Consider the following 25565-nt stretch of genomic DNA (forward strand, 5'->3'; position numbering starts at 1 on the left):
CAAAGACAGCAGCTGATGCACATCTCAGGAGGCCTGAGAGCAGCATTCAGTCCTCACTCATGCATTAAATATCAGAATCACAAGGGGCTGCTACCTTTAAAATCCAGCTCACCATAAAAGGATTCTCTCTGTTGGTTATTTCATAGCTGAAGGAATGAATAATTAAAAGGCAGCAGGTATTCTTAACCAGGACTAAATCTTTAGTTAGGAGCAGAACAACATCTAGCAGATCCAGATTTTCATATATAAGAAAGAGTTTAGACAAGTCAAATGGACATATGCAGAGGCTGGCAGCAGAGGTCTGACACGTAGAGCTCACAGCCACTATCCTGAGACACTCTGGCTCTCAGCTGGGGAATGTGCTCATCACACAGGCATCCCTACCTTCTGCAGGACTCACACAACTGTCCTGTTTTCACTGTGCTGATAGCACTTCACAGGCAGATGAAGATTCCCTCCTTTTCAATTTAATTTTATAAGCTAATCCAGGATGAAATGTACCACCTGGTTAAACAAGAGCTGGGCTCAGGGTATGGGATTTGACTGGCATTAGCTTGAAGATGCCATATCAGTGGAAATGAAACAAACTCATCTTGCTCCAGTGACTTAATGCTGCACAAACAGAAGCTAGTTAAATATAGACCATGGCTGAAAAATCATTTTCCATAGGTGAAGCCGACTAAAATCCCTGCTCTCAGCAAAGCTGCAAAGCTTGCTGCTAGCTGATGTCCCTCTCAGGTTCTCCAAGGGGGCTTTGTGCTGCTAGCTATGCTGGGGCACAGTGGATGGACTGGGCACACCTACCCAGGTAGGATGGGAGGTGCACCAAGTGCTTCTCCAGTCCGGAAATCTGTGTTACAGCCCCACGATGGAGGCTGCCTGCAGACACGTGTGAGGTCTGTAGTAGAGCTGTCAGCTGCACTTTCCTCCTCAACAGCCTGACAGCCCTGAAGTGCCAGTTGGCACAGTCAGAAGTCCTCCTACCCTTATTAGTGCAGGAAAAGTACTATGGATATACCTCAGGCTGAGAGGCAGATCTATCACTTGAGGTAAGGATGTAAAAACAAGAAAAATAAGAGAACAACTTTTGATGATGAAGTCCCTTTTTGAATACTCAGCTTGCTAAACAGATGGCTTCACTTATTCACAGTCAAGGTGCATTGTTGCATTGCTTTCAACTTTCAGATCTCCTGGAACTTGTGGCATTCACAGTAATACCCATGTCCATATCAGCTGGACCACAAGTCACGCAGCTGCTTCCCAGCCTCTACCACTGCAAAGAGCTGGTCTCACCAAGGTGCAGACTGTTTTGCTTTCTGAACTCCATGAGCTTAATGTTGGCCTAGTCACCAAGTTTATCCCTGTGGATCTAGGCTCTCTCATTTGCCATTGCTATCCCTAATTTAGTGTCGTTCACACATCTGAGGAAGGCACACTCTGTGCTGATCAAAATGTCAAACAACAATGTGGACTCCAGCAGAGTACACTGCTCACTACTTGGTGCCAGCTGGATGTCAGCTCTTTGATCTCCTGGAGTCCAGCTCAAGGTGGTCCCAGCAGATTTCAATCCATCTAACAATCTGTTCCACCAGATTGTGACTGCAGTACCAGAAAGGCCATTTCCCACTGGCAGAATTTGGCAACTTTGAATCTTTCCTATATTGGCAAGGGTGAAAATATGCAGATGGAAAGAGAAGCCATGGTATCTCTGAATTAAATTTTTACAGTCCAAAACCATCTGAGACCTGGGATTGCAAAGGTCAGCATTGAACTGTACCACAAAGCACAAGATGCCTTTGTGGCCTTTAGCTTCTGAAAAAGGATGATGATGTTCACAGATGAAATTGAGATCCAGCACAAATCAAGTCCACATCATTTACAACTTGCAAGAACTGATTAATTCCAAATGTCAGTGACTGTGATTTAAGCATTCTTCCAAAACTAAAGAACATCTCTTTAGTGAGTCCTCCTTACCGGTTAACAAGATCATACTTTCCAGAAGATCACAGAACTTGTGAGAAGTGATCTTGTAGCTTTCAGCAAAGCCATTAAAAAGAAAGACTATCATACAATCCAAAACCCAAGTATAAAGTTAAAGCAAAAACACACTGATAGACTCCAGTGAGAACTGGGTGTTCAGATGAAGAGATTACCATTTTGGGTGTACATGCACAAATTAGCGATTAGGAGTAATTGCTTTCAGCTGCATTTTGCTGTTTAAAAAGTATTAATAACTTGCAATTAACATTAATTTAAAAACAGATGAAAGCCCATGTTGATGCTGAGAGTAGACACGCCTGACAGAAAACAGCTACCTCATTTGCAGTGCTGGTGGTTGTCAGCTAGAATATTTCTTGTGTGCTCCCAAACCAAAATTACAACAACAGCTTTAATCTCTCTCTTGTCAGGCACTTCCTGCCCACTAATCTCTCATTTTAACCATGGACAGATCTTCAACAAAAGTACCACAGAGGAAGAAACTCACTGTGCCCAGGCTGCCAGGTATCAATCAGCCATACACTGCTCCTTGGTGCCCACCCAGAGCCAGGCAGTGGCACCAGAGCTGCACCACCGAACTCCAAGAGCAGGTCTGTGCTCTTCTACCGCCACCTGAAGAGATAAACGTCGCCAAGATTTAAGACTAAAATGGGTCTGCTGGAAGATTTCCTCATAATTTGCCCCGACAGCGTTTCCTGCCTGTAAATAAAATCTGTCCAGCCCCAGGCAGCCCTGGTTGTGTTCCTCTGCACATCACCATGCAAGGCAAGCCCGTGCACAGGCAGCACCATGGGCAGGCAGCCCTTGGCCAGCCACGCCCAGGTGAACCTCTCCTTGTGCTTCCAGGGCAAACCTGTGAAGGGCCAGGGTGTTGCTGGGGAAGAAGTCACTTGGCCATCACAGAGGTGTGGCCCTATGGCTCCCCTGAGGTCACTGAGGAGATATATGGCACAAGGCACCCTGCCTGGTCAGCACTTCTACCAAAGGCAAGTCTGCCCCTCCCGTAAGTTATAACTCAAGAATGTAACTTTGAAGTCATATTTTCAAAAGTTTTCTTACTTCTGTACTTCACTCTGTAAAAGTACATGCCTGTTACAGGCTTAAATGCATCAGGCTTGTAGACTTGTCCCAAAGAATTTTGTTCTCAGCATCTGGTTACCCAGGCTACTAAACGTCTGTGCAGAGTGGTTTAGCACACACTTTTCAGAATGCTGGATCACACCTAAATGTCCATTTGACATTTATCATCTATCATTTGATCTTATCTGAGTCAAATGGAAGTGGACTTGGTGTCCTCAACAGTAGCCAATATCACATATTTGTCAATATACAGTTCAAAGGCCAACAGGGAGAGTTTCTCAGCTTAGCTACAGATTATAAAACTCTGGGCAAGACAAAAAACCCCAAACCTCAAGACAGTGACGTACCAGTCCTACATGACATGTCCACTTGCATTAACTATATTCCCTCCTGTTGACTACTGTTGAATTTCTAGGAATAAAACTAATTTTTCCCCTCCACACTCTAACCAGTAGTTCTGTTTGGTCAAATGGGCAGCCTTCAACCAACAGATGAGGATCATCGAGTCCAACTCTTATGTGAATGGCCTGAACAGGGATCAAATCTGTGACCTTGGCATTATTAGAACCATGCTCCAACCAAATGAGCTAATTCCAGGGTCAGGTACTGACCTTTTCCACTGGGGCTGGAGCTGTGACTACAGTTCATTGCCCAATTCCTGTCACCATTCCAGCACATCTCTGGGTTCACCACACATCACCTTCAGTGCTGGAGCTGAGCAGATTGAAGTCCCTGCAGCATAACTGCTTGTGTAAATGTCATGTGACTTTAAAAAAAAAAAGAGGCCCTAAAAATAATCATTATTATTATAAAGCCCCAGCCCGGTGTCCATTCTCCCAACAGTGGAGAAGCTCAGAGATCTCATTTCATCTCAATTTCCTGTAACTCCTATTTCTATAGTCTGAGGTCTGGGGTTCAGGAACCTTTTATCAATAAAAGGCTAGTTCCTTATAGTCACTCTGAGGGGCTCAAAAAGACTCAGAATAGAATTCAGTCACCTCTATCACCAAAAATTAACAGGAAACAGGTTTCACTGTAAACAGAATTGGCAATACACTATTCAGACATTTTTAAGGTTCTTCGACCACAGGATCGACCCCCACTTCTGACTGTGATTTTCAGTTTAGCTCTGGGAAAAACATTTAAACATTTCCACACTCCCTCTATTCTACTGATCTTGCAAGTAACACCTCCTTACCTGTTACAGAACATTAACAAAGTGCCCTTTTGGTGCTTCCTCACCCTCCCCCACAGCATTTGGAGAAATGCTGCCAAGCTGTGACCCTCCTCAGACTCCACTGCCTGTTGCCCAGGAGCTGGAGAAGGCAAAGAAGAAGGTGTCCTCTGAGCAGGGGTGCAAGAAAACAGGAATTTCCCTTTAGGGATCAGCTGCAGAGAATTACCTGGTTGCTTAGAAACATGAGATTAACTACAGCTCAGTTTCCCTTTCCTTCACACATGCACTAAAGGAGAGGCTGTAAATCAGCTTGGTGGGAGAGTCAGGATGGCTGGAGTGCGGGGTGAGACGCAGGGTCACTGTGCAGGGTCACTGTGCAGGGTCACCACTCGGGGCAGGGACAGACAGGGGGCAGGGCATGTGTTCTGCTCCCCTTCCCAGGCTGTGTGAGCTCCCTTTGCTTTGCAGAGAAAAGTGTCTCACTGCTGGGTTTCAGCCACCAGGATGAGAGTCAATCATGGAGATCAGCAACCATATCACCTGTGCCAGGATTTCAGCTTTGATGGCAATCAGTTCAGGGAATGCAGTTAGGGCAAAGCATCTGACAAGAAGAAGCAGATGAAATTTAAAGCAAATGATATTTTAAGCATAAACAAAAGTTAGGTTAATTCCTGCACCTCTGAGTAATATTTTCTATGTGAACTGCCAAAGCATCAGTGCCTGTTTGTATCCTTCATACCTCAAGGAATTGGACAGAAAGGGTGTTAACAACAGAGACCCAACTGCTGCTTTGCTTACCCACCATCACATAACACAGAAAAAGGAAAACAATCTAGATAAAACAGACGTGGACTTAATCTCATACAGTTTATGGTCAAACCAGTTTAACATGAAAAAGCACCACTGCTAACACAAACAGAGAGCACAGCCCACAGTGTGTGCTCAAGAGCTTTGATGAAGTCTCTGCAAGAACAATATTCTTCAAGCCTAACACAACAGGTCAAAGGACAGATGAACTGGTATCTGCCTATAAAGTATCAGAATTTGGAAAAAGATACTGGCAAGTGTGCCTAATTTAGACTCTTTCACAGTCATTCACATTCACAAACATCAGCTCCCAGACACAGATATGCTGTGCAGTACATACCCAATAACCTTGTGGACAGGAGCCAGGAGTGTGGTTATCATTGTGCTGGATAGTTACTACAAGCTGAGGGTTAATTATTAGCATAACTTAAAATCAAAGAGAGGTTGATCCAGACTGCATAGCTACACACACACACAAACACACACACACAAACACACACACACACAAAGCTTCTACCCTGAAGCACTTCCCATCTCTTTACAGACAAGCTCAGCATAGTTTAGACATGTCCAAGGTGGCACACCATGCCAAGGCAGCAGTGACAGGGAGACTGTAGCCAGGCAGCTCTTGAAGATCCAGCACCTACAGAAATGAGTGTTGGGGGGCTTTTCACTGATTTTTTTTTTTGTTTTGCAGTACCACTTCAATGGTTCTTTAAACACAGTTAGCATGACCACAACAAAGTTATGTTTTTGAGTATTGTTTGTAAGTTCTACACAGAAAAATTCTCTCCTTGACCTTGGAAATATTTTTTCAGGGAGAAAGGACTAGAGTTACCTTCTGCTCCACATTTGCATCCTTCACAATGAAAAGCAATGACCTCTCTGCAAGGGCAGGTTTGCAAATATCAGCACTTGGATTTTTAGAGATTATTCAGTGATATTTAATAGTGAATTCAAGCTGGTGGGGCGGGGAAGGCCAAGGGAATGAAGCAACAATCAAAAACTGCAATCACCTGACAAGTTTCTTTTGCAGATTAACAGAAACTCAGATTTGGTAGAGTTGTTCTTTTTCCACAGCAAAATGCTCTTTGGGCCTACACGAGCAATTATACTTAAGGGTTTTTTTCACCTAATTGTCCTGTTAATTCAGCATTAGCCTGATGGACTCAATTATAACAAATAGTTCTACCTGTGCATAAGCACTTGATATTCAATCTGCATTCAGTAGGAAAACCAGGATGTGGGTAAGCAGATCAGGTTAAGTTCAGAATACACAGTGACGGGGGGAATCTCCTCTTGCAGTCTTCACCTGGGATGGTGCAGATGTACAAACCTGGAGGTTTCTAAGGCAGACACAACAAGTAAGTACTACATGCAACAAATAGACAGAACACAGTCTTCTATCAACACCATAAAAGAATAAGAAAAGGAGTTTACCCTACCAAAATGAAATAAAAATGATGAGCCAAGCTGGCTAAACAAGGCAGTGTTTGTAAATGGCAGGGGGGGCTCAGCTGACAACACTGCTCTTTTATGTGCTCTCATACTGTGTTCAGTGCATAAACATGGGCTGATGTGACCAAGGGCTCCCCACGAGCCAACAGAGCAACTTTCCCCTGGCAGAGAAGGATTAGTGTTTGCTGACCCTGTCAAAAGGAAATCGGGGTGACCTCTGTCTCCCCCCTGCTGCTCCTGCCACCTCGGTAGCTGCAGGGCTTACACTGTAGTCTGCAGTGTTTTCATTGCTGGCCCCAAACCTTTCTCTGTGTCTGCAGAGTTACAGCAGAGGCTGAAATTGAGCCTAATTCTGTCTCACAGCAAATGAGAGTGCTTTCCCACCCTGGCATTCAGCATTTCACATTCTCATGTGCTGCAAACAACCATCAAACCAAGGGGAAGTCTACATGACCAGCTGAGAAGGTCTGAGAAGGACCAACTTCCAGGGCTTAAGAGAAATGCCACCCAGTGAGCCAAAACTGCAGAGAGGCCCAGGAGCCTTATGAGACAGGGCAGCTAAGTTCAGGGATCACATCCAGCCCCTGCAAAGTGCCACAACTCTGCTGTTAAGAGTCACAGCCCTGAGAAAGGCACAGCTTTAATGAGGGCTAAGTCAACAGGAGGGACCTTCCAGGTGTGTGTAATACCAGCAGCTACAGTGACTACAGACAGGAATAAACTGCACTGATCAAGGAAACATTTGCTGAAATAGTTTGGAAGTGAGCAGTTCAAACAATCTCCTTATTGTTCACACCAGTGTCCTTCCAGACATAGAAGAGACATTTTGTTAGTATCTCAAAGCTTGCTTTAGCAAATTGAAATATATTTCCACTTTGCTCTGCTAGCCATTGCAAGAACAGAAAAGGTGAATTTAATCCTAACACTGTTTTTGGGAATGAATGATCCCAGGATAATGTTAACAGCCTGGCAAGGGCTGAGGAAACACTCAGGCATCTCCCAGCTGGTGCCTCCTCCCTGAAGTACTCCTCAAGGATTTTCCATGCATAAATGAGCTAAGGTAGAATGAACTTTAAATAGGCCTCGCCCTACAGTGTCAAATAAACTAGGGAAAATATAATAGGGACTTATAATAGGGACTAGGGACTTGTAGTATTTGCATTTCAAGCAGTGAAACTTCTTGTTTTGATACATTATACATGCTAGGATTACCAGCAAGCTGCAGACTGGATAAATGTTTTGTGCTGGTTTTTACCATGAAGCACAGGTCGTTGAATTTGTTCAGGGACAGGGCATCACTGGGAAAACTCAGGTTACAGCAGTACAGCTAAACAGTCTTCTCTTGCTTACAGATGTAGTTTAATTTATCTATTTACTACCTCTCAAGGCCAAATTTCACATTTTGCATCTGCAGTCAGGCTGGGCCTTGGCTATGCTATTGGTTACTTGTCATTCTCAGTCAGTCACGGTTGTAATCTCACTTATTTGTAGCCAAACTCTTGAAAGTACAATGATGTACCTTCAAGAGATTATCCTGTATAAGTGAAAGAACTTAATTTTTTTTCTTAATGGTTACAAATTAGATTTAAAAAGCAATATAAGCAAGACAATAAATAAATTTGGTTTATACAAATTAACGTTGAATTTGTTTGTCTCATAGTCTTCAGTCTGGAAACACGACCACTTGCACTAGGCTAATGTCATTGATTTCTGTTGCTCAGATAAGCATGCCACCAAAAAAAGTCTGAGGTGAGGTGGGAGCTTTAATTAGGCCAACAAACAGGATCAGGAAAAACAACAAAGTAACTTATCAGCCATCCTAAAAAAAGGCATTACCTCTCCCTACAAGCCTTGCTTTGCTTATATCACGACACTAAATCCACTGCTCAAATATTTCCCATCCTAGCAATTAAATTCTACATTTACTAAAAGTCCAAGAGCAGCCTCAGTTTATAATTGATTTTGTTAACTAAACAAGATTTTCAGTGCAGAAGGGCAAAGAAAACATGAGAACACAGGTACTGGAAACACAGCTTGTGTAATTTGGCCAGCACTGGCTTGGAATCCGAGAGTTCCCCCACCCCCACATGCTGCAATCCCAGCATCCGTGGAGAATCCCCAGCAGCAAAAGGATGGGCCTTGGGACCAAATTACCTCCCAGCTGACACTGCCCAGAATTACCATCGCTAGAGTGGGCGGGTCTGCATCCCAAATAAGTGATTTGAGAGACAAGCTGGCTCCCTTGCAGACATGCAGGATTCCTTGGGGACTCTGAAGAGGCAGCAGCAAGCTCCTGAAGTAGCTGAAAGTCATCTTTCATTCCACACTCACTGCCACGGCACTGAATTAGGAGAGCATTTTCTGTGAGGCTGGAGGAATAATTGCATCCCATGGATCAGCAGATGAACAGGTAATGTATAGCCATGGGGCCATGTAGGCAATTTCCCTGAAGCATCCTCGAAGTCTGGAGAGGCTAATAAACTGCTTACAGGAACCACTATAGGTATATAGCTATTAAGGATATGACCCTGCTTTGTCAGCTGCAGAGTAAACATACCCACACTCGTGTGGTCACTTTCCAGCATCCTTGTTATTAACAGCAGCTCAGGCATGCCCAGTGAGCTCCTTGTTGAGACAGAAAAGCAGAAAAATACTCTTGAAATTAATTCCTAGTCTATTTTTGTTTGGAGTAGCCACATAACTTCTCCCTGCCTCAAGGCAATGTCAAAAGCAAAAACCGGAATTACAGACAAATGAGCCTCAGCCCCACTGCTCCAGCAGGACAGGGCTCTGTGCTCAGCCTTTCCAGCTAAACTGCTCCTCTGCCTGCTCCTCCCAGCTCAGCCTCCAGCAGCAGCAGCTGGGAAGGAGCCCAGCTCCACAGGTATGGATCCTGGTACAAAGCTCATCCAGCCCCAGATGTCTGGATTCAGGGTCCCCTCCTCTGTCACCCTCACTGCCTCCTCTGCACCCACTTCAGTTGTCAGGACTTGGGTTAATTTCAAGCATGCAATGGGAGATCAGCACAGCAAACACCTTGTCTCGTGTAGAATACCAGCAGAGGAAAAAAAGTATCCTTAATTCAGTTTCCATTTAAATATGAATAGCTGAGGCAGAGCCACCTTCATTCTTCATGGGAACCATTACACCAGCATGCAGACTGGCTTTCAGTAAAGTTAATTCTCATTAACTTTTGAGGGTACTCCTGTTGACACAGCCTATGTTATTCCTTAGCTGCACCAGACCAGAGTGCAGTGGCCACGTTTATGGCTCCACAGTACCGTAAATAAACATTAAACCTGTGTTTTAATGGTGGCAGGTGGGCAGCAGCTGTTGTTGCTGAGTGCCCAGCAGATTGGCATTGCTCTCAGAAGGGAAGGCACTGAATAGCCTAAAGATATCATTGGCTACAACAAGCATAAACACCACCTGAAAAAAGATCAACCAGCCAACCAACTAAAGACATTGTATGTTGGAAATAGATGATGAAAAGGCTTTCCTGTGCCCCTGCTCTGGGCACCAGGCTGTCAGATTTTATGGGAGGGGAAAATCAGACATTACATGATTGGAAAGAGCATGTTAGAGAAATGAAAGGCAGGATACAGAATAAAATGCATTATTCATGGCTGTAAAAGCCTTGAGGCAAGACCTTTCGGACTTGCTAATTGCTTTGCTGAGAAATAGGCCAGAAGCCATAAGAATGACTCCTACATGCAGGCAAATGAATGCATAAAGCATTGCAACACCCACCCAGGGGCTTCCGCATCACCACTCCTGCACAGGTGTGCTGCTGGCTCACCTGGCATCATGCCAAACAAGGACAAGTGCATGGGATATCAAGCTGATCTGAGGACCTAGATTTAATTCTGGTATGTAGTTCTGTACATTCAGATTTTTGAACTGCAGGCAGATACATTTATACAAACTGGCTGCAGACACACTGCAGTCCTTGGAGGACCCTCACTGTGTGCTCAGAACCTTAGTATGCAACTCTGTGCACGTGGGACAGGCAGAGATGAGCAGTTCCTCCACTGCAGTAGCCAGATTTAGCCTCACTGAGCTCAATGGCAAAAAATTCAGTGGGTGCAAGATCAGATCCCAGTTGCAGGCGAAGAAATTCATACGACAAGTAGGAAGGATGAAGTCAAGTTTAACATAGTTACTGAAGTTTGCACAAGTGTATGGTTTGGTGGATTTAAGTCATGAAAAAAGCATCAAAATCTTTTTGCTTCCTACAGTATAACTACCTCCTCCTCCATGTCCCCAGTGAGCAGCTTTGGACTTATTCATGCAGCAAGCAAAATCACAAGATTTTGTCTACTTACATGTTCAAGTCTCTCCTATTGACATTCTCTCATTTCAGAAAACCCTATTCCAGCCAATTCTCTGATAATATCCTGCTGACCACCACCAGCCATTGCTCTTCTTTGTTAAACCTAACCAGAATTTTGCCTTAACAAGCCTTAAGAAAGGCTTTGATATTTTGAATTTGTTACTGAATCCAGTAAGAGTCACCCACTGTGTCTGAAGAAAGATGGACTTGCCCCCAAAGACAGGGATCAGGCCCCTTCCTTCTCCACCAGACCATCCAGCTTCCAGCCCTTCAGTTCCCTTCCAGCCCCAGCATCCTCTTGCTATCCTGTTTTAACTGTCTTCCCCCACAGTGCCCTTAGAGAAGTCTAACACCTCAACTGATACTCTGAATCCATCAACAAAAAAATCCCTTTTAGAGCCCTTTCCTTCCCCTTTGGTATTATTTACTGGTGTATCAAAATTACCATAAAAACCCATTAATAAAGCACAGAAGTGTATCTTCCATAAAGCAGCTTATCTCCATGAGATTGCAGAAGTAAAACTTCTGAAAGTACAAGAAAATACCATCTGTCCCTTAATTGTACTTTGCTATTGATTAAATTTTTACTGCTAATATACTTATTGCATTACTTAAAGATGTTCCATCTATTTCTCAGTGTCAAGAGTATGAAAAAGAAGAACTTGACAGAGATGAAGAAAGAATAAGATGATCAAAGATCCCTGGGCTTGACAGGTTTCATGGAGAAATCATCAGTACCAGCTTGTGAGTATGAATGAAGCTATCAGCTAATATGATAGTGGCATAAAGTGTCAGAGCATATAAAACACTTTTTTGGTAATACTTCAGATTGCATAATGGTAAAAAGAAAGACTGCTTTGCAATACCTTCTAAATAAGAATCTTAACTATTATTCCAAAAATATAAAAGGAGTCACAATGAAGGTAGGAGAATTTAAACAGCAGTTCAGACATCAATGGGGAAGTACAGCAAAGCTGAGGATCCCCAGACCTAGATCAGACTAAAACACCATTCCTAGATCTACAGGCAAATGACCTCTGAACTACTTTACAACTGATGTGCAACATGATTCAAACCAAACTGCAACACACTCAATGGGCAACTCTCTCCTACACCTTTTTAAACCTGCCTGTGACATTTTACCTCAATGCTACTGTCTCTTAGGTTTTGACATGTACAAGGGGCATACAAGGAATTCACAGTTTTTCCAAGTCAGGAGGTTCCAACCCAAATAAGCCAATGAATGTCAAAGTATAAAGAAGTGAAAGTGGCAACAACAGAGAAATGTTGCTTATCTGTGAGTTCCACCTTTAATAAATGTTGGTACCTCCCACATTGGATGAGAGGTAAATAAGCATTTGCAATAAGTAGTGTTTGGTGTAGATTTATTTTGTTCTGTGACCTTTCCATTTTGTCCTAGAGAAGGCAATAAAAACAGAATGGGTCCATTGCAATCACAACACAAAGAACAGTCTTTCACTTCATGCAAAGAATACTAGCACAGATGGTGAATCCACATTTTGCAGGAAAATCCATGTGCTTCCACGTTAATGAGACATGGGTTAGAAGAACACAGTATTATACACTGTCGTCATTATGTCAGAAGTGATTTGTTGTCCAAGCTTAGGTATCCAGATGGTACCAAAAATACCCCAAACTTTCTATAAGCACAAAGCTTTCACTATAATTAAAAAACGGTTTCAGAAAATATATCACTTTCTCTGAGTATTTCTAATTCACTTTAACTACTGAACATGCCATGTATTTTGCTTACAGTACTTTAACAAGAAGGACATATATGCACTGGGAAACCTGAAAAGGCAGAGAGATGGGGAGTGATAGCACAGGAGAAGGGAAATGTTTGGGACCACCACATTCCAAAGTGCAGAAAAAAAGGAGCCAGGAAGCCAAGAGCTACATGGTGCTCCCTTGGTGGATGTACCAGTAAGGTCTTCAGAAAAGAACCAGTCTCTGGTCATGCAGGATGGCACAAAAGTGAAATTACAGAACTAAGTGTTTTACATTCAAACTGTTTAAATTAGCTCCAATGAAGATCAGGTTTAACCCCCTGTCCACAATGGTTTATCCATACTGGAACCAAAGCAGTTGGATTTCATAACTAAGCTCCATTATTAGCATGCTTTATTTTCTGATATGAGCCTCAAAAATCTTCATAAAAGCTTGCAGTGAAATAATTGTTTTATTTTCACTTCACTCTAGCTGACTCCCACAGGTTAGACTGTATTTTTTCTCTTCAAACTAAATTGTACAGCTTCTCTTAAAAAGCTCACCTTTGAAAAAACAGCCTAAAAAATACCAGGCTAAATTTGACAGTTTTTCCTTATGTTTCAAAGCCAGGGAAGGGTTTTTCTGGAACAAACTGACACCTTTTTTACTCAAGAAGACTGAAAATCTGCGGAAAAAAAAAAAAAAAAAGATGGAAAAAAATAAATAAACTGCCAGGAGAGTATGTGGGTGGCAGGATTCAGTCTTTAATCTGACAGGTGTATGTCAGCACTTCTTCACAAACATACCCATAAGGGATCTGATTGTTTTCCTCTTACTATTGTACTGTTTCCCAATGAAAGCCCTTGTTTTTTAGGTTAGCTTCCTGCCAGTCTCTTTGTCTGATGTCCAAAAAGTTAGCAGGTTAACAAAACAAAAAAAGCTGACGCCTTTAGTCATTGATGTATTTACTCTTCTAAGTGTCTCAAGCAAATTCATCTTGAAATTCAAAATCATGTTGTCAACCATGCAGTAGACAATGTGGTCCAAAGACAGATTTACAGACTGGTAACTAAGGAGCAGACAGAGGAGGTGGCTGCTCAGCTGATGGATATAAATAGTAAAATCCGAGTCAACAGGATATTATTGTTCTTTGGGGTTCCCAAAGAAGCCTTAAGTGATGGATCAGCTCCTACGCACATGCTGATCGCAAGCCACTGCCCGTGTGCAGTGGGAAGAACCTGCCAGGGGAGACTTGGGGCTATTTCAGGACTTACCAGGCCTCAGCACTTCCCATGCTCTGGTGGGAAGAAAGACTGAGAAGGTGGGGGGAAATGCCCAGCAAAGCACCTGTCATTTATTCATTCCTCTTATTATTAATAACTCATCTCTATGAATGAGACTAAACAGCAATGCTTTCCTCTGCTCATGCAATGAAACCAAGCCTAGATGGAGATGACCAAACAAACACGGAAGAGCTTGAGAAACTGGGAATGGAGAAAAAGAAGGAATCTTCCAGAAGCAGGTCAGAATGGCTTATTTATTAAGCTGTAACTCTTACAAGACACCAGCTTCAACTTGCCTCAAATCAAGGCCGCTTACGCTCTCAGATATCGCAGAGCTTCCATTATAAACCACATTTAAAGGTTAGGCAATTAATTGCCTCATTCCTCCATGACCTTTGCAGTAAGAAAACACAGAATCTGGTTGCTGTCCTATTTCTAATCTTGTTCTTATTAACTCTCTGATTTCTTTCTCTTGCAGAACATATTCCTATGATCATCCAGGGCAGACACACATCCTTCAATAGATATTTTCCTACATACACACAAATATGCCTCATCCATGCCCTTGGCAAGCTCTTCCTTGGTCTTTCTCTCTACCCCACTGAGCTCTTTCAGACCTGTGCACAAGGCAGACAGGGTTTCAAGAAAATGGATATAGTACTGCTCTCTGTTAAAATAACATTTGGATAGAGAGAACTGAAGAGCATGAATTGACAGCAAGTTCACGCTGGGATAAAATTTAATCTGATTCATTTATGCATGCAAGCAGAAAGCTTTTATTAGCATACAATTCTCAAAAAAAAAAAAGTTCCTGGAGATGTTCATCATTAATTACCCTCTTCCATCTAGCAGGAAGTTTTCTTCCTTCCACAGCTTCACTTTATCTTCTTTCTAGAAACACATACTCAAAACAAAACAAACAAACTTCTAACAAATTCAGAGAACTGAAAGCATAGTACAAAGAGCCAGAGGGACCATAGCTAATTTGGATCTTAACTGAGGTAACTCCAAAGCCCTTGAAGGAAAAAAGGACTTTCTGCCTGAAAATGATAACTAGTAACTCATAAAGATGATCAACATGAGACATCAAGAAAGACATCTTCACAAATGGAGAAAAAGTAGAACAAAGCAGGTTTATTTCATTCCATAAACATTTTCTTCTTCTTGCATTTAAAAAACCCCAAGTCAAGCCAAACTGAAATCTGATTGCAGTTAACATTTACACCAATTGGTGTGCATTGCACAGAACACCAACAAGCACACGCAGACCCAGAGGGGAACCACCTGCCACCAAACATGAGAATACCACATGCTGGGGTGAAAGACGGGTCTGTAGCCTCATGGTAATTATCAGCTTGTAAAGGTTTACTATGGACAAGACAGTATATATGTGTTAGAGTTCACATGGATTGTTGGGGGACATTTTTAGCTTTTGCTGTAACATAGTGAAGGAGAAAAGAAGATGTGAAGAAAGGAATTTGGTCAGGTAGTTCCAATGGTACCTTGAAAAGAGAATACCAAGATTCAAGGCCTGCTCCACCAAAATTGTCCATGTTCATACAGAGAAAAGCATGTCATTAGATTGCCTAGATAACTTTGAAATAAATCCTCTGGCTTTCATGTGTCTTTTATCCTCCAGCCTAACTTAAGGGTGTCATCTAGAGAAATACATTAAAACCATGAGACTCTCAAACACTAAAAAAATAGAAATAAATCCCTGCTAGAATGCAGTAAGAACACCTTTCAGTTCTAGTCAAGACAAACACAAAGCAGTAAGAAAAAAAGCCTATGGGCATCAATATTATCTGAGTACCAGAACTCAAGACCCTCTATGTAAAACCAGAATTCTTAAATGCTACTTCCACATCCATAATAGCCCCTTCATTCTTCTTTAAGGATGCTGCATGCAAGAACACACATGTGTAGCAGGACCAGAAAGCCAAGAAGAAGTGGGTAGTCCCCACCAATCTTTCTATCACGTGGCCATCACATTAGCACATTACACTGTATTTTCCATGCAGCTCCTACGTTTAGGCTCCAAAACTGATCATTAGTATGATAAATTAAATGAGTGGAAACTTTGGCTCAAAGAGCCCAAACTGCTGCAGCTCTTAAGTCACTCACTCTTCCTAAGCTTTGGTTCATTAGTGAAATGAGAATATAAGAGGTCAAGTGAACATTCAGTTCATAATTAAGTGCCTAAATGAGAAAGCTGTTTACTGGCTTGAGTCACGCAGCAAGGGGGTCTCATCAGCGCTTGCTGTGGGCATCCAGACTGCTTCTGCAACTGGCTTTCATAATCAGTCTCAGCATAAAAGCAAAGGACTCACTATGCATGAAAAAAGCTGAGATCCTGCATGAGAAAAAATTGCTCTAGAGTCATCTGTGAGATGGACAATGAAATCATGCTTCGACCTTTCCCAAAACTAAAGGGTGTTAAGAACTAAGTCAAGGGTCTCTTTAAAAGTACTAAGACCTGACCAGTTAAAACAGAATCTGAATATAACTTGCTGTATTAATAGTTTCCAAACAGTTTTGAGACAGATGGACATCAGCTTCCCAGAGCTCCTCAGCTCCACAGGGATCTCTCAGCACCTGAGAACGGCCCCTCTCAGCCATGCCTGGGTGTGGACAGGAAGCGTGCCCTGTCCTTCTCCTGCAGAAATGGGCTCCCATCTCCAGGGTCAAACCATCGACCACTTCCTGACTTCACAGGAGTCATACTGGTGCAACCTTCAAATTCTTAAATTAAAATAAACTCATGGTGACTGATACTGTCAGCTGCAGCTTAGACAAAGGATTTTACAGCATCCCTTAGCTGTGCTAGCAACCAGAACGTGGTGTTTCCTCTCTTCATATACAAAGTTGTTGAATGAAGATCTCCTATCTTCTTTAATCCTTCTGATGAGGATAAGGAAACACATAATGGTTTTCAAAGGTCAACACTAAATATGTCATAAAAGACTGTCTACCTTCACAATGCAGTTTAGCCAGTAAAAAATTCATACTCTGTCTTCTTTCTAATGTCAACAACCAAACTCCTGCAAGAAGACTGAGCACAAGTTCTTTTAAACAACATTAGGTCCCTTAATAACTTTTTTCTCTGTAATGGGAAGAAATAGCAAAACTCAGGAAGAGTCTAAAACTTCAAATCACCCCTTGTCCAGTATTCAGAGAGATCTTAAAAAAACCCAAACAAACAAAACCAAACAAACAACAACAAAACAAACAAACTCAAACAAACGACCCAAAAAAACAGAAAAAAAATAGAGCAACAGGAACTAAATGCTGTTCAGTGGCATTAATCATCAGGCCAGGGAGTCCCCTACACAGCCTGAAACCTGAGAACAAGGAGAGGGACCAAATGTTACCCAGATACTTATAACAGTTTCTCTTGGAATCACTCAGGTTTTGTACCAGAAACAGGCCTATGGAGTACCTTATCAAAAAGGGAGAGTCAATGGGAAAGATCATCATCTCAGTTGGGCAGGATTTTTATGTTTCACCATGTTTAAGTATGACATGCAAATGCTGGTCACAGTCCTTCCTGCACTATCGTGGTTTCTGAGCACCACATTCTTCCCCATGGGCCTGATTCTGTTTGCCTTGTTCCTCTCCCTGGGCAAACAGCCCAGGGAGATTTATGTTTCATTCCTTGTATTTAAGACAATAAGTCTGAAGGAGACATTTCATACTATGTTATTTATAAATGCTGTATCTTTATTAAGTTACAACTGCAGTTCATGTTTATCATGAAAATCAGTAAGAGCCAGAAAACTTTAATCATGTGTCCAGATGCAGTCATATGAAGGATCAGATTTTAAGTTATCTTCATTGGCATTGCTTTCATTTGTCACAGAGCCAGGTCTCTCTTGCCCTTCCCATTTCTCACTAAGCCAAGAGAAGCATAATCAGCCCTCAGTTGTGAACTAACCTGACTGCATACACCAATCGCCTTTGACATACACTAGGGGGTTCTTCAAAAGGACTGAAACAAAATGGTAAAGTACTTCTATCTGGCCATGAGTGCACAACAGAAAGACAGCCTGTGCATGTAACTGCTCCCTCTGCTTTGGCTGCAGTTCAGAGCTTCAGCTGGAGTCCTGTGAAATGGACACTTCAGGCTGTGATACGACTCTCACAACGTATGAATAACACATGGCTCCCAATAGTCGGGGGTTTAGTGCATCTCTTGAAGAAAACTTAGGAAAAACAGGCCACAAGAGTAAAAATGTATCTGGGCCATTCCATGGGTATGGGTAAAGCATCTCTGACCTTAGCAGGGCTCAAGGGGAACTCAGACATATGGAGCATCCAAACAGACATGTTTCCTGGTAATGGGCACTACGTACACTACACAATGGTACTCTCTACCATTGGACACTACAGTCTTAATTGTGATAAAATGAAGATCCAAAAGGATGAATGCACTAAATATAGCAAGGACTGGAATACAAACCTTTGTTTTTAAAATGAACCCTGTGACAACATATTTAATGAACATATATTTTGTAAACAACTGGAATTATACTACCAATTACACTACCAAAAAAGGAAAAACTGGATAATGAAGCAATAATGAAGCATATCAACACTAGATTTGCTAGAAAGTCTAGAAAGGTCTCATTTCTGACTGCTAACAGTAAGAGATGCTAATATTAAAAGTATAAAAAAAAGTAACTCATTCTTTACAAATATACTAGGTCTGAATTACATTGACCAACATTAGGAGTAGCTTCCAAGATACTATGGCATAAAATATGTTTTAATTTATGTCTTAAATTAATAAGTGGAAAATTAATAGAATCCCTCAAAGTATTACATTATTATAACAAATATGTCTTGAATCACAAATCAAATTAAGTAATGGGCACAGGATTAGACTTATCTTTTAAGTGTTTTTGATAACATCTATTCAGATTCAGTGGGATTTCTGGTTTTATAAAGAAATCTTCTGCTTAAAGCTTACAGGTCCATAGGCATTCACTCTGTAGATATCCAGGCTGCTGCTATTACAACCATCCCTAGAAGATACTGATTTAAACTTCTGTTCATGGCTATACAGCCTCAAACTACAGCTAAAATACAGCTCAGCTCTTTGCACAGAAATATGCAGCAATTATAATGAAGTAAAATTCACCCTGCAACCCTCCACCTACAGTCCCTGTATTTAACTGGTTGGGGAGATATAAAAATAGAATAACAGGTACAGAGACATGTAGAAAAAGGCACTTATTTCTTAGAAGGTGCTGTGATGCCCTTCACCACCCCAGCAATGACACACATCTCACTGCTTATCTGATAATTTCTACTCCTAAATACAATTTTGAGATCATTTTGACTTCTACATGACAAGACGGATATTTGGCTCTTTCTCTTTAGACATATGCCCTTAAGAATCATTCTGAAACAACAGTAAGGTTCAACAACTGAAGACATAAACAAACAATGTCCAAACAGACACTGACAAGCCAAAATGCCCAAGGCTGCTTCTTCTAGTCCAACAGAAGTCTGTCTTTAAAGGTGGAAAAGGAAATCAAGTAATCTCTTTGTAATATTTTCAAAATAAATGCTACACATACTTCAGAGGTCAAGTGACATAACCTTGAAATTGTCCTTAGGAAAAAGAAAATTGTTTGACTTTCTGGCCAAGTCAAGTGGGCAAAACAAAAAACAAGCAGGAGAACTGTGAAAAGCCCATTGTATTTTTAAATCATCACTAGTTTTAACACAGTATTTTGAAGAACTGTTGTTTTTAAACTATGACTTCAGGCAAGTGATATGATCTGAGGTCTCACCAGCTCTCCTAAAGTTGAGGCTGAAGTACAGCTCACCCAGGAAAGACAAAGTGACGTTGGTAAGTAACAGCACATCAACCCCATGCCTCGAGTCAGGTCCATGCAGTTGCCAGAATCTCTCTTAAGGCAAAGGGTCAGTACACAAGTGAGTTCAAGTGGCTGTGGAGCTACTGGGCATGATTTGAATTTGGTGTCATTTCATCCATTCAATGGGACAGAGCACAGACTTTTAATTTGTTAGAGAAATTAGGCATTAACCTTGTTAAAACTGCATGCTGAAACATGCAATCTGCACTTGGTCTCACCTCTTACTGCTCCTTTATTTCAGCCAGGGTTTCCTACATCTGGAGCAGGTAAGTTTTTCTTCCATTGCTGACAAATACTGCCAGGTAAGAGACTGCCCTTATGAAGATCACGCCCACTAGGACACTTGGGTTTCCAGCATTAACTTGGGCTTCTTATACCTGGATCTGAATATTTTGGGGTTCGCATTTATAATTCTCAGGCCCATTTAACATCACTTTTATATATCATACTTTGTAGTTGTACAGCACTTTGCCTAAGGTTCTCCACACAATTTAATCTTTCCAAACGTCACCTGAATCTACAAAGAACTCCACTAAATGAACATGCCTACAGGCAGAATGAAATCCTGCTGAGTATAGTGACAAGTTATAGAAGAGTTAAAGTAATGAACAGTTACAGCACCTTACTTTTGTCAGAATGAATGGATATATTAAAAAGGTTTCCTTCTATTTGTGAAATTTCCATGTATTTGAGAAGCATGTTGAACTATAGCAAACAAGTTGGATGCTGCTGTATCTTGTAATTAAAGGAAAATTATTACTCTCTGTAGTTAAGTGCAGAAGTCATTAAAAGTAGGCCTCCTATTAATAAAAAGAAAAGTACAGAGAGAAACATTTTCAAGACTGACTATAGCACCTGCCTTTGGTCATCCATCAGTGATGTTTAAGCCCCCACAAAGTAATGATGTATAGATACTCCCACAGCCAGAGTTAACTTCTGTGAGTTAAGCATTTGTATTACTTCTTGAGACAGGCTTCAGAATCTTTTATGTCATAAGATGCTGAGATTCATTTAGTGACAACTATAGTTACTGCTGTCCAAAGCTTAAAAAGTCTAGATCTCAAGGATCCAAACAGGAAGTTATGCAAAATCAGAGAGTGCTAGGACTTTATGACTAAGTAATCCACCCAAAGATATAAACTATGGCAAGGATGGGGAACCAATGGGGTTGATATCATTAAGATTATTTCTTCCAGTCTGTCATCCTTCTTTTTCTCCATTATTTCTGTCAATGCTACAATACACTCCTGTGTAGCCCTCCAAATACTTCTGAAGGCCATGTACCCCTCAGCAGAGCAAGAATAAGACTCAAGAAAATATTTAAATCTACAGAACCCAAGGAATAAACATGTACAGGTTTCCGTGACTTCTGAATCAAACCCTGAGTGAGTAGTGAAATAACAAGCAGCAGGACCTTGACCTGCCCTCTGATAGCAGAATGGTAGAGTTCTACCATCCCAGCCCATCTACTCTATTAGAAATATACAAAATGAACACTCAAACCATAATTGTTTCTAACTTGTGGTAGCAGCACTTTTTTGCCAGAGATGAACAATACATCTGACTGCACAATTATTCACCTCTACACGTTTCATTCCAAGGAATGTAAGGATATGCACTATTCAATACACATTTAGCCTATTGAAAAGCACACAACCAACATTTCATCTAAAAGAGGATGAAGATGTTGCTTCTTTCCAGCAAGTGCAGTTCACCACATAAGGAATTATATTTTTGATGATCCTAAATCAAGCTTCCAGTAGGAAAGATTTTAAAATATTCTTGTATTGTAACAAAATGTTCCCAATGGTGTTGAAAGAGAGAAAGAGGAAAAAAAAATCTCCTGGCAGGAAATTAATTATTGAGCATTCCCTTGCTTGATGATGTGCTTCTACATTCTGTGCAGGCTTTCCATTTTTCTCACTCAGTATGTGGAGAAATTCACTATGGAGAATATATAAACAGAACAAAGAGCAAGAGGGTATCAGTTTATTAAATGCATTTAGAAACCGAACAGACCAGGAGGGAGGAACTTGGTTTGTGCATCACCACACCTAGTGTTTATTCCTTCTTTATATTCCTCTCTCCTCTTCTCCATTAGATTGCCACTTCTGCTCCTGCTCTCTGAAATCATCTCTGTTGAGAATGGAAGAATTGTGCCTGGCTTTTAGCATCACTTAGCTGACACAGTTTTGAAATGTCACTTCCTCCCTTTAAAAAATAAAATAGAAAATCTCTTGATGGAAAGGGAAAATAGAAGCCCATCATTAAATGCCTAAATATCGAGATGTAATTCCATTTTTAAAATCATTCATTTTTTCCACCCCAAGTCCAGCCCATTTAGTAAATTTCACCCCTTGCTGTCAGTTTTAGTCTCCCTATGAAAAAGCTGAAAAACCCACAGAGGCCGTATTTCACCATTAGTTACATGACAGAACATATAGTTCCTGCTACTTCTGCAGCCAGCACATGAAACTACAACATCTTCTCAATTTTCTGGGATCATACCACTGCAAAAGCATCTTCATGAGAGCAAACACTTCCTATTAACTGGCATCTTGGAGTCTTCCTGGATGTGGAACAACCAAACTAGAGAGGGAAGATGCAACAGACTGAGACAACATATGCTATCTTCAAACAGAATTCTATGTCAGCAATGCTCTATAACTTAGCTAAGACACAATTAAGAAATTTTCAAGAGAAATAAACAATTTTCACTTTTAAAAACGGAGGCAGAAAGGGTATGGAAAACAACTATAGCAGATGTCTGTATGATTCCTGAAGAATCCTTAGTACCAGCGAGGCTGCTTGGGACCCTTTCTCACAGTCATCAGCACTTGGGCTCTTCCAAGCTGGGCAGGATGGCTTGGACACAGCATGGCTGTACTGCCTGGCCTCTATCTGCCTTGCACACCTCACATTTCTCTGGCTCTGTACATCAGCCCAGAAGTCTCCACCTGTTCATGCAGACATGTTTGCATGTGTTGTTCATATCTGCAAATATTTAGCTGCGGCCTCCCATCCTCTTCTTACTCCTTCTTGGGTCTATATTAACATGATGGGTTCCCCAGAGACCAGGAGGCACCTCCACACACGAGAAAATGCCCCACTGAATGGGAGCATTCTGGAATAAGACAAACCATCCTCTTCATACTCTGAACACAGCTGGTGTTACAAGAGGGCACTGCAGGAGCTGGAGATGTGGCAGCAGACAGGGACCTTCCCTGCATGAGGCCCTTCATGTGGGTCTGGGCAGCAGGGCCCTGTGGGGACTCTGATGGTCCTGATGGAAATGCTGTGTTGTCCTCATCCAGTTTTTCATCCTAAACTCTTGACTTTCTAGCACATCAAAGCTGTTATTGATTCTGCAACTGATAGACAATGATACCAGCAATGATTCAGATTGCATTGTTTTGAGAGGAAAGAATGAATTTTGAATTATAAAGCAGAAGCAAGTTTAATTACTACATATGAGCATAGAACATATGCTGCCATTTTACAAGAAACTGTTCTGAAGAGAAGCACCATACTCTGCCACCAAGCTCCCAAGCAACAAAAATCACACTCTTACAAGTATCAGACTCACCATCTGTAAAATGTTTTTAATCTCTAGAAGATAATGTGAGAATTATGTGTTACAAATCATGTCTTTTGTGACAGCTATTATCACTTGCTTTGGAACAGCACCTCAGAACAAATGTTTTTTCTGACCTATAAGAGCTCAGGTGAGGCATGAAACTTCTTAAAAACCTATTTAGTAGTGCAAGCAAGGTGATAATCAATATATTTTTCAAAATTTATCTTGGATGATGAGAACAGGAGGTTTTTTTCATGAACATAATGTCATCCAAAGGAATTTGCTCTGTAGGATGGCATTCTCCTACACAGCTACAGGAATTTTAGATAAGGCTGTGCATCTTTACACATGCATTTTAAGTTCCAGAAAGGGAAATTAACAATTCTCTCACAAATGACTGAGAGGCAAAGCCAAAAACATATTCCTCTTTCTAAGAACAGATTATTTTGTATTCCTTCTCAAAAATGTCCATGAATTAAGGATTAAACTTGGTTTAACAATGATAGTTTTGAGCAACAGAGATCAGAGGCAGGCCAGCCATGTCAACACAGAATCAAAAGGGACTGAGACAGAAGCCAGAAACATACAACTATAATGTAATGAGAGACAGTCAAAACCCAAGGGGAATACAAGCTGGAATCAACAGCCCTGACCGTACTCAAAATCTGAATTTCAGAGGTCAAAATGATGTGGAGTGACCCCATCAGCAGCTAACCACACTAATTCACCAGAGCTGAAAGAATGGCTAATTTGAGTCTCTTTTCTGATAAATTATATATCTTCCATAATCAATCCAAACTGAAACTAATTTCCAGCAATTGCACTGCTCTGCCGGTAGACAGTGCCTTAATACAATTATGTACAGACAGGAAGAGATAATGACCTCTGATTCGAGTCTATTATTTTTATGGAACATGAAGATATATCGCAGTATTTATTATGTGAGCTATTAAGATCAGTATGTTACATTAAACAAGTTGTTCTCCTATAAACCACTGCTGGTTTTTCCTCTTCCATCCGATCTTGTTATCCTTTCCAATCACGACGAGTTACCTGGTGAGGGGCAAACATAACTTTGGAGGAACTACTACTACTACCACGTTGATACCGATCTACATTCAGAGCCAGGTATTTGCATCCCTTCCGCCTGCTCAGCCTATGGCAGAATAAGAGAGCATCTCGTAGATGATTTACCCAAAATCCCTGTCCATGATTATTCAACAGTAGCCTGTTAGAAGATACATTAAAACGAGTCCTCTGATAGTCACCGGCTCCTCCTCAAACCGCGGCGGTGCGGACCGGAGCCGTGCCCTGACCCCAGGTGCGGGCGGGCTGTGCCCCGGCCCCCCGGGACCCCAGGGCAGGGCGAGCCCCGCCACCTCCCGGCCACCCACACCCTCCGGAGCCCAGCCGGAGCCCGCAACCCCCGCCCCGACGGTCCTCGGGGGAGGCCGTGGGTGGCAGCACCGCCCGGGGGGACCCGACAGTGCCACCCCCGCAGCATCCCCAGCGCCGCGGAGCCCCCGCGCCCCGGCCCTGCCCCGAGGCTCTCCGCGGCCGGACGGCCAGGCGCCGCGCTCGGGGGAAACTTTGGCCCCACCGACCCCTCTCCTCCTCCTCCGGCCCCGCAGCCGCCCCCGCTCCGCGGAGCTGCGGGAGCCCGCGCACGGCGGCCGGGCCGGGCGGGGAGCAGAGGGACAGGAGAGCAGAGGAGCGGGGAGCAGAGGGACAGGGGAGCGGGCGGCGCGGGGGCGGAGGGAGGGAGGGAGGGCTTTCTGCGGGGGTGTTGGTTTACCTTGGAGGTTCTGCACTCGGATGTCGCTGATGTGCCCGATGAGCTCCTCGCGCTGGAACCAGTCCCACTCCTGCCCGGCCATAGGGACGCGGGGCCGGGGCCAGGGGGGCGGCGGGAGCCGGCGGCACCGCCACCGCCGCCTTCACCGGCACCGACGGCGGGCGCGGAGCGGAGCGGGCGGGGGGCGGCCCCTCTCCGCGCCGGCTGCGCCCCGCCCCGCGTCCCTCCCTCGCTCCGCTCCTCTCACCGCCTCCTTCCCTCCTCCCTCCTCCCTCCGGCCGGGTGGCGGGGCGCTGGCCGGGGCGGAGCGGGCAGGGGTCCGGCGGGTGTGCGGCCGTGCCCGCCGCCCTGTCCTGCCCTCAGCCGCGCTATCTGGGCCCGCTCTCGCTCCGGCCGCCCCGTCCTGCCCTCAGCAGCGCTATCCGGGCCCGCTCCCGCCGCCCC

The 25565-nt window shown here is 42.8% G+C and overlaps 1 protein-coding gene across 1 annotated transcript in view; it reads right to left on the reverse strand.

Moving 5' to 3' along the window:
* The window catches only part of CLMN (calmin), a 74155-nt gene extending 48824 nt beyond the window's left edge, over positions 1 to 25331 (reverse strand). Inside the window, exon 1 of the mRNA XM_056492291.1 lies at positions 25122 to 25331. Coding sequence (XP_056348266.1) covers positions 25122 to 25203 — 82 coding nt within the window. The 5' untranslated portion in view covers positions 25204 to 25331. The remainder of the gene's footprint in view (positions 1 to 25121) is intronic.
* Between the last annotated feature and the right edge of the window lie 234 nt (positions 25332 to 25565).

This window comes from Oenanthe melanoleuca, chromosome 5 (genome assembly GCF_029582105.1).
Source record: "Oenanthe melanoleuca isolate GR-GAL-2019-014 chromosome 5, OMel1.0, whole genome shotgun sequence".
Classification (NCBI taxonomy): Eukaryota; Metazoa; Chordata; class Aves; order Passeriformes; family Muscicapidae; genus Oenanthe; species Oenanthe melanoleuca.